Below are 12369 nucleotides of genomic sequence, written 5' to 3'. Positions count from 1 at the left end.
GTCAGTAATAACTTGTTCCAGGCATTGGACACAATCTCGAGATATGGTTCCATCCGTGATGTGTTTTGAATCAGCAAATACTCTTTATTAGCAGGTTCCTCAGTTCAGTCAGCTCTCTTTTTCTCTCTCCTGAGCTCCATAAAACTTGATTTAATTCTTCATTTGTCCCTAAAGGATAAGTCATCAGGCTTAGGAAAAATAGCAGGTCTTCCTAACTTGTTGTAAACATTGTTGATGTACCTTAGCCAGGGAATGTGATGCCCCCTTTCACATAGGAGACAGCCCATAATCTCCCTATTCAAAGTGGCCTCAGCATTACACCAGATGAAACAACAGAACATTAAAAGGGGCAAGTTAATGCAGCCCTTGACATAGGGTAACCCAATTTCTTCATGGACAGTAAACCTCGGTCACCAGAGTGGATCATGTAGTATACACCTGCAAACTCTTTTTTATTCATCCTAAGGACATTTTGCGGTTTTATACCCAGAAACATAAGTTAAAACGGGTAGACACTTCATTTATAAATTTCTATAAGTCAGCTTTCTCCCAATTTTGGAGGCCAGGCTAAATAAAAAGCCAATGGACTTGCAAAACTTCAACCTTCTCTGGGACATGCCAGGGTCCCAAGACCCCAGGGAATTGAATGTAAGCCCCAGGTAAGGAAATGTGTGCCTTATTGCAGTTGGGGTGCACCGGAGTGCAATGCAGTGCAACTTCAGATTAGTTGGGCCACATGCCAGGACAAAATGTTTTGCAAAGTGTGTTGCCAGGTCTAAGCAATTCATAAAACTGAAAAAAGCGTCTAAAAGTAATTGGAGCCCATTAGATGTTCTCGACATCAAAATGGTGTCATCCACATATAAAAGGAAATGGACGGGCTGACCATTCACAGGATGTACCTGCCCTTATTAACTACAATATAGCCCAGCCCATTGAAATATAATACAATTTAAGATAGATACCAAAACGGATACCAGACATAATATTGTTGCATACAATATTTAAACGAAGAAATATTGTAAATTGAATACCAATAACAAAAATATTGACTTCCTAATTCTAACTAGGAAAACTACAAAGTTCGGGAACACAAATATTGTTGTAAAAATATCAATTTTTACCTATGTCGAACACCAAAATATCGTTACCTTTAAATAAACATATTATATATCCAAAATATTGCTTCACACAGTATCAACTACAATATTATCACCAAAATAATTAAATAATCATTCATAAACACAAAAAAACACACTATGCATAAAATATTTTTGGGAAACAAACCTAGAACATTTTATACACATTGTTAAATTGAATATTAATATATTACATCAAAAGAAGTGTTATCTTTCACCCCAAAAAGTTATATACCTAAAATCAAAATAATACAAAGAGACAACTCACTGGAGGAAGCGGCAAACCAGGACTTGCGGCAAACCAGGACTGGAACTACAACATCAGACAACAGAGCCTGGCTAGCCAGTACTATAAACCTTCGGAACAACAATGCCTGACTTGGAAAAGACTCTTTGGGAAGAAAATAGAATGGCAGACACAAAAATGTTAACCAACTCGGAAAACCTCACTAAAAAACTGGGTGAAGCCCACTCAGCAAAGGAACAGCCGAGATCAAAAACAAGATAAAAACCTCCACGTGGGAATATCCCAGCATCACAATACACCCTGATCAATTACCTCTCCACTTCGCAAAATCAGCAATTACGGTACCTCAAGAAAGCAATAAATAGGTCATTAGGGAGGATTTGCCCATTTTGTCAAGATACTTGCATTATAAAGGAAATTATGCAATTAAAAACAATTAAAAACAACTAAGAAAAGCATAATTTGGCAATCGAAAAGGGCAGCAGAAGAGAGGCTGTGGTCTACATTATTTCATGACATGAAAGCAACAACAGTGCAAGATTCTGGTGTACTATAAACAGATTACAGAATCCAACTGCACACAGAGTCAGTTCCCACCTGAATAAAGAAGCCTGGGCAACCTTCCTCTGGCATCAGAGATGGGCATCTTTGTCAAGGGAGAAACTGCTGGAAATGGGATTGGATTTTTGATGAGTGGGTAGGTACAGTGGAATCCGTATTAGGTAAACAGTTTTTCTGATCTCAAGACCCCACTTAACTTCCTTGAGCTTTCTTTGTGTGCAGAGGAAGGAGAATTTTAGACAGGTGTTTTGGAAGATTCTCTCACGTAGCACATGATTGCTAACAAGCCTCCTAAAGGGAGGTCTAAGCAACAACAGGGTCAAAGACTAAGACAAGTACACAGGGGTTCAAATAAATACTAGTTAATGTCCAGTAAACTAATCCAAGTCTATGCTGGTTCTCAAGGGACAGTGTCAAAGGATACTACCCCTCAAGAGAGCTAAAACCAGGCGCACCATCTAAAATTGATATAACTTCCTACCTGATTAGAGTTAGGAGTGCAGGAGGAGGTGTGATTAAAAAGAAACCCAAAGCTGGAAAATCACTGTGATTAATTAAGCAATCAAAACCAATTCCCTCCCTGAGATCATACCTTAGGATTGCTCTGGAAAACTATAGCTAATAGCAATACCCAAGAACATCAAGTGACCCCTGAGGGAGAACTTGAGGTGTCGATACAAACATCAAATAGTTTTGCCCCACTGCAAGAACTAAAAATAGAAGACAGTGTGGAGGTCCAACAGGTGACCCCACAGGAACCACAAGAGTCTCCCCCCACTATGGCATTCAGTATGAGTGATGACAAAGGCCATAAAATCTCCCCCTTTGGGAACCTCACAGAGGGTACCCCATCACAGCTGGGAAATGCAGGACATGAAACTAAGATGTTACTAATGGAGATTATAAGAGAGATGAGAAAGAGGTTCAAAGTTTCTGAAGATAATCAAAGAGAGATACATGATTCCTATCAAAACATTATGACTTAACCACCACAACAATGACCCTGGAAGGGTCATTTCTAAAGCCATGGCAGAGATTGAAATAATGGCAGAATTAAGGACTAAAAATAAAATCATTCAGGCCACTGTGGAAAAGCTAGATAATTAAGTAAGGCAGAATAACATTCAGATTAATAATATCCCGGAGGAAACAGAAGGGCAGGACATCCCACAATTTGTGATCAGATTAATTAAGGGTGGACTCTTTGAAGGAATGTGCCAAGTAGACTTGGAATCTGTGAGTCTAGAGTCCACAAGTATCCTTATTGGCTGAGTTCTAGTGAAGGAAATACCAGTGAGGGAGATTTGTGAGGCCATCAGGAAAATCAAGAGGGGCAAGGCCACGGGGCCAGATAGGATCTGGGAGGAGGTTATTTGTTTGCTATCAAAGACATCTGCACATTTTGAAGATAACTATTTAAACAATATATTGCTGAGGGTGTGAGCAGCTCCTCAAATTCTAGGGAGAGGCCACCATTATGGTAATTTGATAATTTCGAAGCCAAATAAAAATCCCCAAATTTGTGAATCTTACTGCCAAAACTCCCTGCTAAAAGCAGATTATAAAATCTTTGTGAACATCCTGGCAAATACACTGGGGAAGATGATAGGCGAGATTATCCATCAGGACTAGAAAGGTTTCCTACAAGGTGGACAAATGCAAGAGTTAGTGCAGATTTTAATAGGCTACATCTACTTGCAAGTGTATATACAGCACCATTGACTATATTGAGTTTTGATGTAGCTAAGGCCTTTGATCGGGTTCAATGGGATTATTTACAGGCCTATTTGATTAGTTTCTGAGTTCCCAGGCCTTTTATACAAGCCATTAAGACCTTTAATGCTTTTACCTCAGCTAGAGTGCTAGTTATTGGGGTTTTTACTGAGGAATTTAAGACTAGTAGAGGCAGTAGGCAGGAATGCCATTGTCCCCTCTTCTTTTTAACTCATACATTGAGCCATTTACACAGATGGTAAGGGAAGGACTGTTGATTAGTCCTCTCAATGTTCAGGGCTTTAGTAAAAAATGTGCGCTCTATGCAGATGATCTGAGAGTGTATACTGCTTAGGTAAATGAAACCCGTCATCGCTTGGAAGTATTAGCTAGATCTCTAGTAACTGGTAATTAGATCTCAAGTAAGCCACCATCAGGAATGTTTAGCTGGGATTTATGATTTAGAGTTCTTTATTATTCCCAGACACTGCACTCTTGAGAACCTTTGATTATTTAGTTATATTTTGATGAAAATGGGAGGGTTATTTTTTTTTGGCAAGAATCAATAGTAATTAGTACAATCTTTAAGCATAGAAAAGAATAATTTGCATGTTTTGTTGCTTTTAATGGAATAGTGCTAATGGATTGAGTGTTGTAAACCAATCACAAATGGGTGTAACTCTTCTGTCATGCACTAAGTTTAAATGAAAAAATGACTTTATAAAAAGATGCACTTCTTGCTCATTAATCGGCATTTTACTATGTAATGTGCTATGCTAGTACTGCAGAAAAAGGTAACCCCCTAGTAAGTTAATTTGAGGTCAGGGAACAGGGGGAAAAGGAAAATATCAACTATACTGAGCAGTATCCCTCTAGACCTATCTTACTTTACTTAATGTGGGTGCAAATGGGAATAGATATCACAACTATGTTTCCATTTTTATAACTTTTTTTATTTATAGTTATTTTTTCATTGTTTCTTCATGATTAGTTACTTCTTCACATTATTTTCTCATACAGGACAATTCATCTCTTTTTTAGTAAATGGTTTTTTCTTTTTATAAAATACAAAGTGCTATGTGCTATGCTAGTATACTTGTGCATATGATGGTTTTAGAATAAACCAACATATATATTCCCCGATGTTTTGCCTTTCCTCAGTAGTTATATTCATTCACAGCCTCTATACAATTGGATTACAAGGTTGTCTCATCCTTTTCTTGAACAGCAGACTATACCCGTGTCAAATAGTGATACTCGATCAGGCTTTAATCTGGGGTTAGTGATCTAGTGTGCACAAACTAATTCAAAACTAATTCAATGTATTTAATGGTAGAGGAAGTTATGCTCAAATCTTGTTCATTTTGTTCATACTTGTATATAAATTTGTTTTTTCATTTTACACTTTTTTGTGTGATCTCGTTACCCATTATCTCTCACATAAACTAAAACAGCAAACATCCACCTAAGGGCTATGAATGAAGTCAAGTCATTTCTACCATCAGATGGCCTGAAATCTGCAGCCCATGTCCCTATCTTACCACTATTCGACTTTGAAAATACTGTGCTAGAAAGTCAGCTTCAACCATCTATTTGCTGTTCTTAACTCCACATTCTTGTCATTAGAATTATTAAAACAAGTTTACAAGAACCATCATAGTTTTTCATATGAAAGTAACCTCTTCAGATGATCTGGCAGAACAGCTTACACACACACACACACACACACACACACCACACACCACACACCACACACCACACACCACACACACCTCTCCTTCCCCCCCCCCCCCGATGCTGAGGCCCTAGAGAGACCAAGAACTCTGCAATCATATGAAAAGGACTCCATTGCAGAGATTCAGAGTAAGGGACCCACCGGTGGTGGTTTAGGCTTCTGGAAGGAGCTTTTAAGCAGTTGTAGGATAGCAAGGGGCTAAAGTAATTTGAACAACAACTAACCTTAAATTATACATATAAAACTAGGTAGCTGTGGGAAGAAACTCACTGCACATCTAACACAACAGTACGGGTACGTTTGAATCCTAAAGTAGCGAGAAAATCAGTGCTACAACAATCACAGACCACCCTCCCCCGCTACAAACAGGTTTTCCCTAAGCTGACAGCATAGTGGCTTTTTCTATCATTAGGCAAAAAGTTATTGCATAGGAGCACTCAAACCAAATTGTAGGAAAATAATAAATGAATGAAACATGCAGAGCATGGATGAGATCCAGGTTTTATGGGCCTATCAGAGCCTCTGGTCTGCCGACCTCTGTATACTAATCCTATTCAACTTTCTTTATGTATGCAAATTATTTCTTAAATATAGATGCATAATTTGCTAATTTAGTTTTTTTTATTAAGCAAGGATTCCTTGATAAATTGAACTTCTTGGGTTAAAAAAGGCTAAAAGGCAGTTGCTTGACCTACAAATAAAGTAAAATGAAATAACCTGGAAATGAAGAAGTATCTAAGTGTGCTATTTGTCCTAAGAACTGTCCAAGATTTCTGAGGAGGGAAGGCTATCAAGGAGGACTTTGTTGGCTAAACATTAACCACTGAAAGTTGGCCGCAGTCGAAACAGTAAAGTAACAACACTGAATTGTAACAATAGGACTGTAGTTGAATCCTGTTACCTAGAGGTAATGAATCTGCGGCCTTCCATATCTATTCCAGATGTATCAGGATGGTGTAGGTAATTCAATTCCTTCATATTTTTTTCATTATTTACCCCGTCCCATACCATCTTCACTTCTAAAGATGTCCCTGTTGAAATAGGACAATTTGTTTTCTGATTGACACCTCTTGCCTTTGCACATTCTATTAGGGTGCACCAAAGCTGCACTAAAACAGCCCCCAAAGACCGTATTCAATGTATCCCAAAAGGCTTCTATAACTGCTCTGTGTTTCTTTGTGAGCAAAAAAGTTATGAATAAATTTGATTATCATGTTGAAGCTTCTTGTCTAGCTTAAGGTTATCACTGAGCCTCCATCAAGATTGATGACTGTCCCAGCCATCTAAGCTAAAATGTATACATATGACCTGTTTCACAAACACAAATGTTCTGTAGAAGGCCACTAGCCATCAGAAAGTTCACAGGATGTGATTATGATTGATATACTGTGAAATGGAAGTTATAATTTTTGAAATCTCAGAAATGATTAAGGACTCCTGATTGTTATTTGGCAATCCTAGGTGCATACAGGAAGTAAATGTGTATTTGGTTTGTCCCTTGTTGTTCACAACACTTAACAACCCACCACTCTGGTTGGCTAGTACTATCTCCACTATCCCCCTGAAACATTCACAAGAGAAAATTGTCACTCATGCCTTTGTTAATGGGCCAGAGCAGTGCTCAATTTGAGCAAGTGGTTTCTGGTGCTCGGCACCTGCACTTAATTGTCAACATCAGCGCTTGTGACAGTCTCCCACAAGACGGCACTGTCTGTTTAACTTAGAGATGACCACAACATCAATTAGTTATCAGTTCAATATACATTAAAAATCACTATTACCTGCTGCCCAAGCCATTATTATAGCTTTGGTGGCTTTGAATAGTCCAAATTGTCACACTTGTAGGAGTGTGATGGTTATTAGTTGTGTGATACTATCAATGGCAGCATAGCAGGGGTAATGTGTGGTGCAAGCTGCAGTGGCCTCCTGACGAGAGCCCTTGCACTTATTTTTTTATAAATTAAGCACAGAGCAAGAGGAGAACTTGCCCAGTTTCATTGGACAAAGTGAGTTTACCTACAAAAGAAATCATCTCTCCTAAACTCTTTCAGACTGTCTTGAGTGAGCCAAGAAACAAAAATCTAGCATTGTACCGTAACTGCCCAGATCATTCCAGAATGTGGCAATCTATTTTCATGATCTTTGTGTGATTACACCCCCCTGCTCCTCATGCAACACCTTTCTCCAAAAGCATTACCAAACATTTCTCCTTGGCTCCCTGCTACTGATTTTGTTCACCTGTTGGAGTGCTTCCAAGTGTGATGAATCGATATCTGCGGATGCAGGATGTTTCTGTTTCCTCAAGTGTATCCCTCAAATGTATCCCACTGTTCTAGGAGAACAGACATTGATTGCTCTTATTTTAACCTTTTTCCATTAGGCCCAGGATTGCTCTTAGTCTTGCTTCAGCCAGTCGCCTAATTGCTTTCTTTTGTTCCTCCTATGTAAGGGAGAAGAGTCTGAAATGGTTACTGCATTGATATGAGATCAATAATGGACTTTAAGTCCCTCTGACTTTTCAGGGTGGATTAGACAAGTCCAGGACCAACTACAGCAAATTGTTAAATTTGTCCATATAATTGCTGTTACTTCCAGTTTCTCCTCAAAATAGTGAACTGTTGTCAAAATGGCAGGCTGGTCATATCACCCTGTCTATCTCTGACAGAAGGAAGGATATCTGAAATGTCTACCTGTGTGTCCTGGCCCCTCGGCTTTCTGTGATAGGCACCTTATACGATGTAATATCATCTCAATTTGTTTTACGCATCTTCTTGTTTTGTAAGTATTCTTTAAAATTTCACTTTAAATATAGAACCTTTCCTCCAAAATGGTGCTGTTTCTATGAATGTTCAACCACACTCTTTTCAAAATGATTAATTCTATTCTCAATGGCAGTAATGTCTCAGCATGTAGAGAATATTGGAGTGATCAATGCCTAGAAATAGGCATACTTATCACATAGAGCTCTGAGTCAGCAGAACCTACCTTGCAATGGAGAAGGTAGTTAACAAAATCCTGGCTTAACAGCAATGATGGGCTGCACTCAGATCTCCTCAGATACCATGCCTTCTGAATATGACTACCAGTGGGAAAAAGCTATACCTAGTCATGAATTTGTCTCCACCTCCATGCCTCGTCAGTTATCAGGGGAAGTACTGCAGATCTTGCGATCACCATACCTTCTTACTTAGATATGCCACCAACCTGGGAATGAGGATCTGATGCATTATCTTTCTAGAATTGATTGCGCTCTTCTTCTGTTACAGAGTTGGTTCAACGAGGGGACTCAAACCCAAAGTCAGGTATATTAGAACAAGGCAGCAATCTCATCCAGCATTCTCATTCCAGAGGAAGCAAAGGTGTTGCCTAAAATGTGGAAGAAGGAGAACACGAGAGAGGCTGGTGGTGTCGGGGTTTGACAAGGAAGACAGAGAGCGAAGGGGGATCTGCCAAAATCCGGAGCGAGGGTATAGATGAGGCTTCGTCACCCAAAATGCTTCAGTGGAATGCTGAGAGTTTCCATGGGCAAGAGAGAACCACAATGGCAAGTGCGGAGCTGCGACCCAGTTCAACAAGCCGGAGCACCTTATTTTTTGCCAGGTTTGTTGACAGCTCCTAAATGAGCCGAAATACAATAGGAGGGAAGGGGTGTGAGCAAAGAGAAGGAGATTTCCTGAAGCGCAGGGTGACCAAGAAATCAGTTATAACCATATTAGGCTTAATAGTCTGAGAATTTTTTATTTTAATAGGTTATCTGAATATTGTCTTTTCTTCTTTTCATCCTAACAATAATAAGGAAGTGCTCCTTCAGTTTTGCGGATCTGTCAATACATCTATTTCTGTAAACCCCACATTATAAATACTAGAAACAAGGTGACTCACTAAACTAACCCCACAAAAGGTGTTAGAAAAAAAAAACTGTGGCTTACCTGGTCTTTCCTTTCTGTCGAGGGTGCCAGTGGATGGAGCTCCAAAGGGCCTAAAGAGAGGAAGAAGAATGCCGAATGTGAGAAAAGGCATCAAGTCCTCGCTGTATTAAATCAAATAAAACGTATCATTCAGACTAAGAGGCTGACTCAAGTTGTATATTTTCCTTGCCAAGCGACTTGATACTAAGCTGGGATGTACATCTACTCCAAGCCTCCAAGTGCTGCTTTATTACTTGCCAACTCAGAACATCAAGAACTGGGCAATAAACCTCAGTGAGTGAGGCCAGGGTTGTTGCGGTTCAGTTTATCCTGACCACTTAAATACAAAACTTACCTGATCTCATCATACTGCCAACTCCAAGCCCCTGCCAGCAAACGTCTCTAGCTCTGGGATATTTTCCTCTTCTTGTTGGATGACTCATCATTGTCAAACCTCTGCTCAACCTTCACAGGCACCCTTCACCTCCCTGCTTGTGCCTTCTTCTTTGGGAGGCACAGGCTCCTCACCATGCACCCATGACCAGAGCCATCACAGCTATTGTAAGAAATTGTGTAGTTGGTTGACTTGGGTGTGAGCCCTGGTCAAGCGGCAACCATAATCCTTGTTACTGGGAATTCACTAGCAAAGCCCAAATTAACCTGTACTCAACCCCCTGATAGCTTGGCAAAGAGCAATCGTGTCTAACCTGGAGGCAATGTGTAAAGTATTTGTTCAACACTTCAAATAGTAACACAGTGAAGACACACCCCAAAAGGATCCCACACCAGTTTAGAAAAATAGAGCAAAATGTAATAAATAAACAAAAGGCCAAAAGTACAAAAATCCAATGGAGTTATTCATTTTTTGAAGATTTAAGTGACAAATAGCATCAAAAACCACAAAGGGCCAAGCATGGCATCTGATAATGGGGGACCGAGAAAAAGTCTAAAGTTACAGCCAACCACGATGGAGCAAGGCTCAGATATAGGGAACAGATTATTCCTGCAGAAAGGTTACTTTCTCAGACCAGCACCAAGAGTCCCGTTCAAGGTAGAGGAGGGCGCGAGGAGCAGGAAAGCGTTGCAGACGATCGTCAATGCAGTGCAAAGAGCAGCCTGGGCATTGCAAGGAGTCTTCACTGTATTTCAAAGGTCCTGTTGACATCGGGGACGGCCAGGCCAGTGCTTCGAGGTGTTGCTCTATATGAGCAGTCGATGCTGTAGAGCTAAGGGTCGGGCTAACAGAACTTCATGTTGTCGGCTCTGCAAGTGACAAGGGTTCGGTGCCACTGGGCCCGTTTGTTGCTGGGAAGAGCCCATACACTTAAATGTAGCCTCTCCCAGGCCACACCAAGGGTCCAGGGCCTGAGGGGCACCACTTGGGGGGTTAGAGACTTGCTCAAGCTGGTTCTGGTTACCGATGCAGGTGGTTAGAAGCCTTCTATGTCCCAGTGGATCAGACCAGGATGCTGGCAGACAAGAACTTGAAGTCACTCTGGGGGTCCTGCACAGCAAGGCAGTATTTCAGCAGATGAGTAGTCCAGCAGGGCAGCATTGCAGCAGAGTGGCAGTTATTCAGCAGCACAGCCATCCTTTCTGGCCTTCCACAGGTTCAGAGGTCTTCTAAAGACTAGGTATATGGGTCCAGTATTTATACCAATTGTGCCTTTGAAGTGGGGGAGATGCTTCTAGAGGTTTCCCTTTGAAGTTCCCAGGCATCCGGCCGTTTCTGCTCGGGCTCCAGACTAACTACAGGGGGTATGCAGCACTTTGTGTGGAGGCAGGACATAGCGTATTCAAGTGAAGGTAGGGCTGGGTCCAGCGCTGCCCTCCCGTCCTGCCAGTAATGGCTACCCAAGCAAACCTAAGCTCTCTATTGTGTACAGCTGTCTTGGAGGAATACACAAAACCCAACTGTCAGCTACACCCAGTCATGAGACCAGAGACAGGTTACAGGTAACTATATGGTTAATTTAGGAAAATGCCAACTTTCTAAAAGTAAGAAAAATGTGTAGAGAATGCAATCCTTCCCTTGTATAAATTCATTCTTCAAGTCTTATGTCGTCCTTTATTGCCTGCGAAACAGTTGCTGTGTACCGTCCCAGCGCACAACTTATATAATCAATATATCTTAGGGCTCTTTTACGCGCCCCAACTGCCGCACTGCAATATGGGAAACTTCCCCCTCTAATCCATTACCTTCCAATTTTATCCAATATCATCTTAAGACACCAATTGTACTCAATGTTTTAGACACTTTTCAATATTCATTAAAACACAGCAGAGACAGCATCCTTTCACCTTCCTTCTTTATTTTAGCATCTTCAAATATTTACTGAGTGCCCATTGAGGCTTTTTCACAGAAACACAGTAATCAAAGGTGAAGCAACACAGAGTAGGCTTGTTACGTAATGTACCCAATGCATTTCAAGCCTCATAGGCTCTTCATCAGGGGTTTCTGTAAAGAATAAAAACAACTCAGCTTGTTGTTCCCTGCTACCCTCCGCTACTCAAACATAATCCCAAGTAACTCACCATGCACCCAAAACCGCTACCAACCACTCAACCCCACAATTCCCGTGATTTTCTTAATGTTTAACCCAGCTAATCAAGCAGCAAGCAATCCCCTCTCCAACCCTTCATGCCCTCTCTCACTGAACTGCCTGAAACAAACAAATTAATAAAACTGGTGCCTCATTCCTGATCTTCTCAATTCAAAACCACCTTTTTTACAAATAAACAATCATCCCATTGTAACTGCAAACCTACTTTACATTTCTGTACCCCATCATTCGAAATGGTGAGAAAATACCTTGCTGGAGCTGCAGCCGGCGACCTAACCTCCTCATCCATCTTCCCCATTGCCTCAGAAAATCGTCTGTTCCCGCTGTCACTCAATCCGTTAGTTTTTAACCAGCTCCCCACCGGCTCACACCCAATACTTTCAAAAATGTTAACCCCGTGACATGCTCTCATCAGCTGCACCAAGTTACTCTAACACTGCTCTCGAACTACTAATCCCACAATGCCCCCTCCCCTGCCTCTTTACCAGAAGTAATACGTGAC

The 12369-nt window shown here is 40.8% G+C and overlaps 1 protein-coding gene across 2 annotated transcripts in view; it reads right to left on the bottom strand.

Annotated features, from left to right (window-relative positions):
• Positions 1–12167, bottom strand: part of LOC146802170 (uncharacterized) — a 178506-nt gene extending 166339 nt beyond the window's left edge. For both annotated transcript variants that reach the window (XM_085620414.1, XM_085620413.1), the window contains exons 1-2: positions 12116–12167; positions 9325–9374 (exon numbers count right to left, since the gene is read on the bottom strand). In XM_085620414.1, the coding sequence (XP_085476540.1) occupies positions 9325–9374; positions 12116–12165 (100 nt within the window). In that variant the 5' untranslated portion in view covers positions 12166–12167. The remainder of the gene's footprint in view (positions 1–9324; positions 9375–12115) is intronic.
• Between the last annotated feature and the right edge of the window lie 202 nt (positions 12168–12369).

This window comes from Triturus cristatus, chromosome 8 (assembly GCF_964204655.1).
Source record: "Triturus cristatus chromosome 8, aTriCri1.1, whole genome shotgun sequence".
Classification (NCBI taxonomy): Eukaryota; Metazoa; Chordata; class Amphibia; order Caudata; family Salamandridae; genus Triturus; species Triturus cristatus.
Note: the sequence above shows the minus strand (reverse complement) of the source record. Positions and strands in the feature narration are given on the sequence as shown.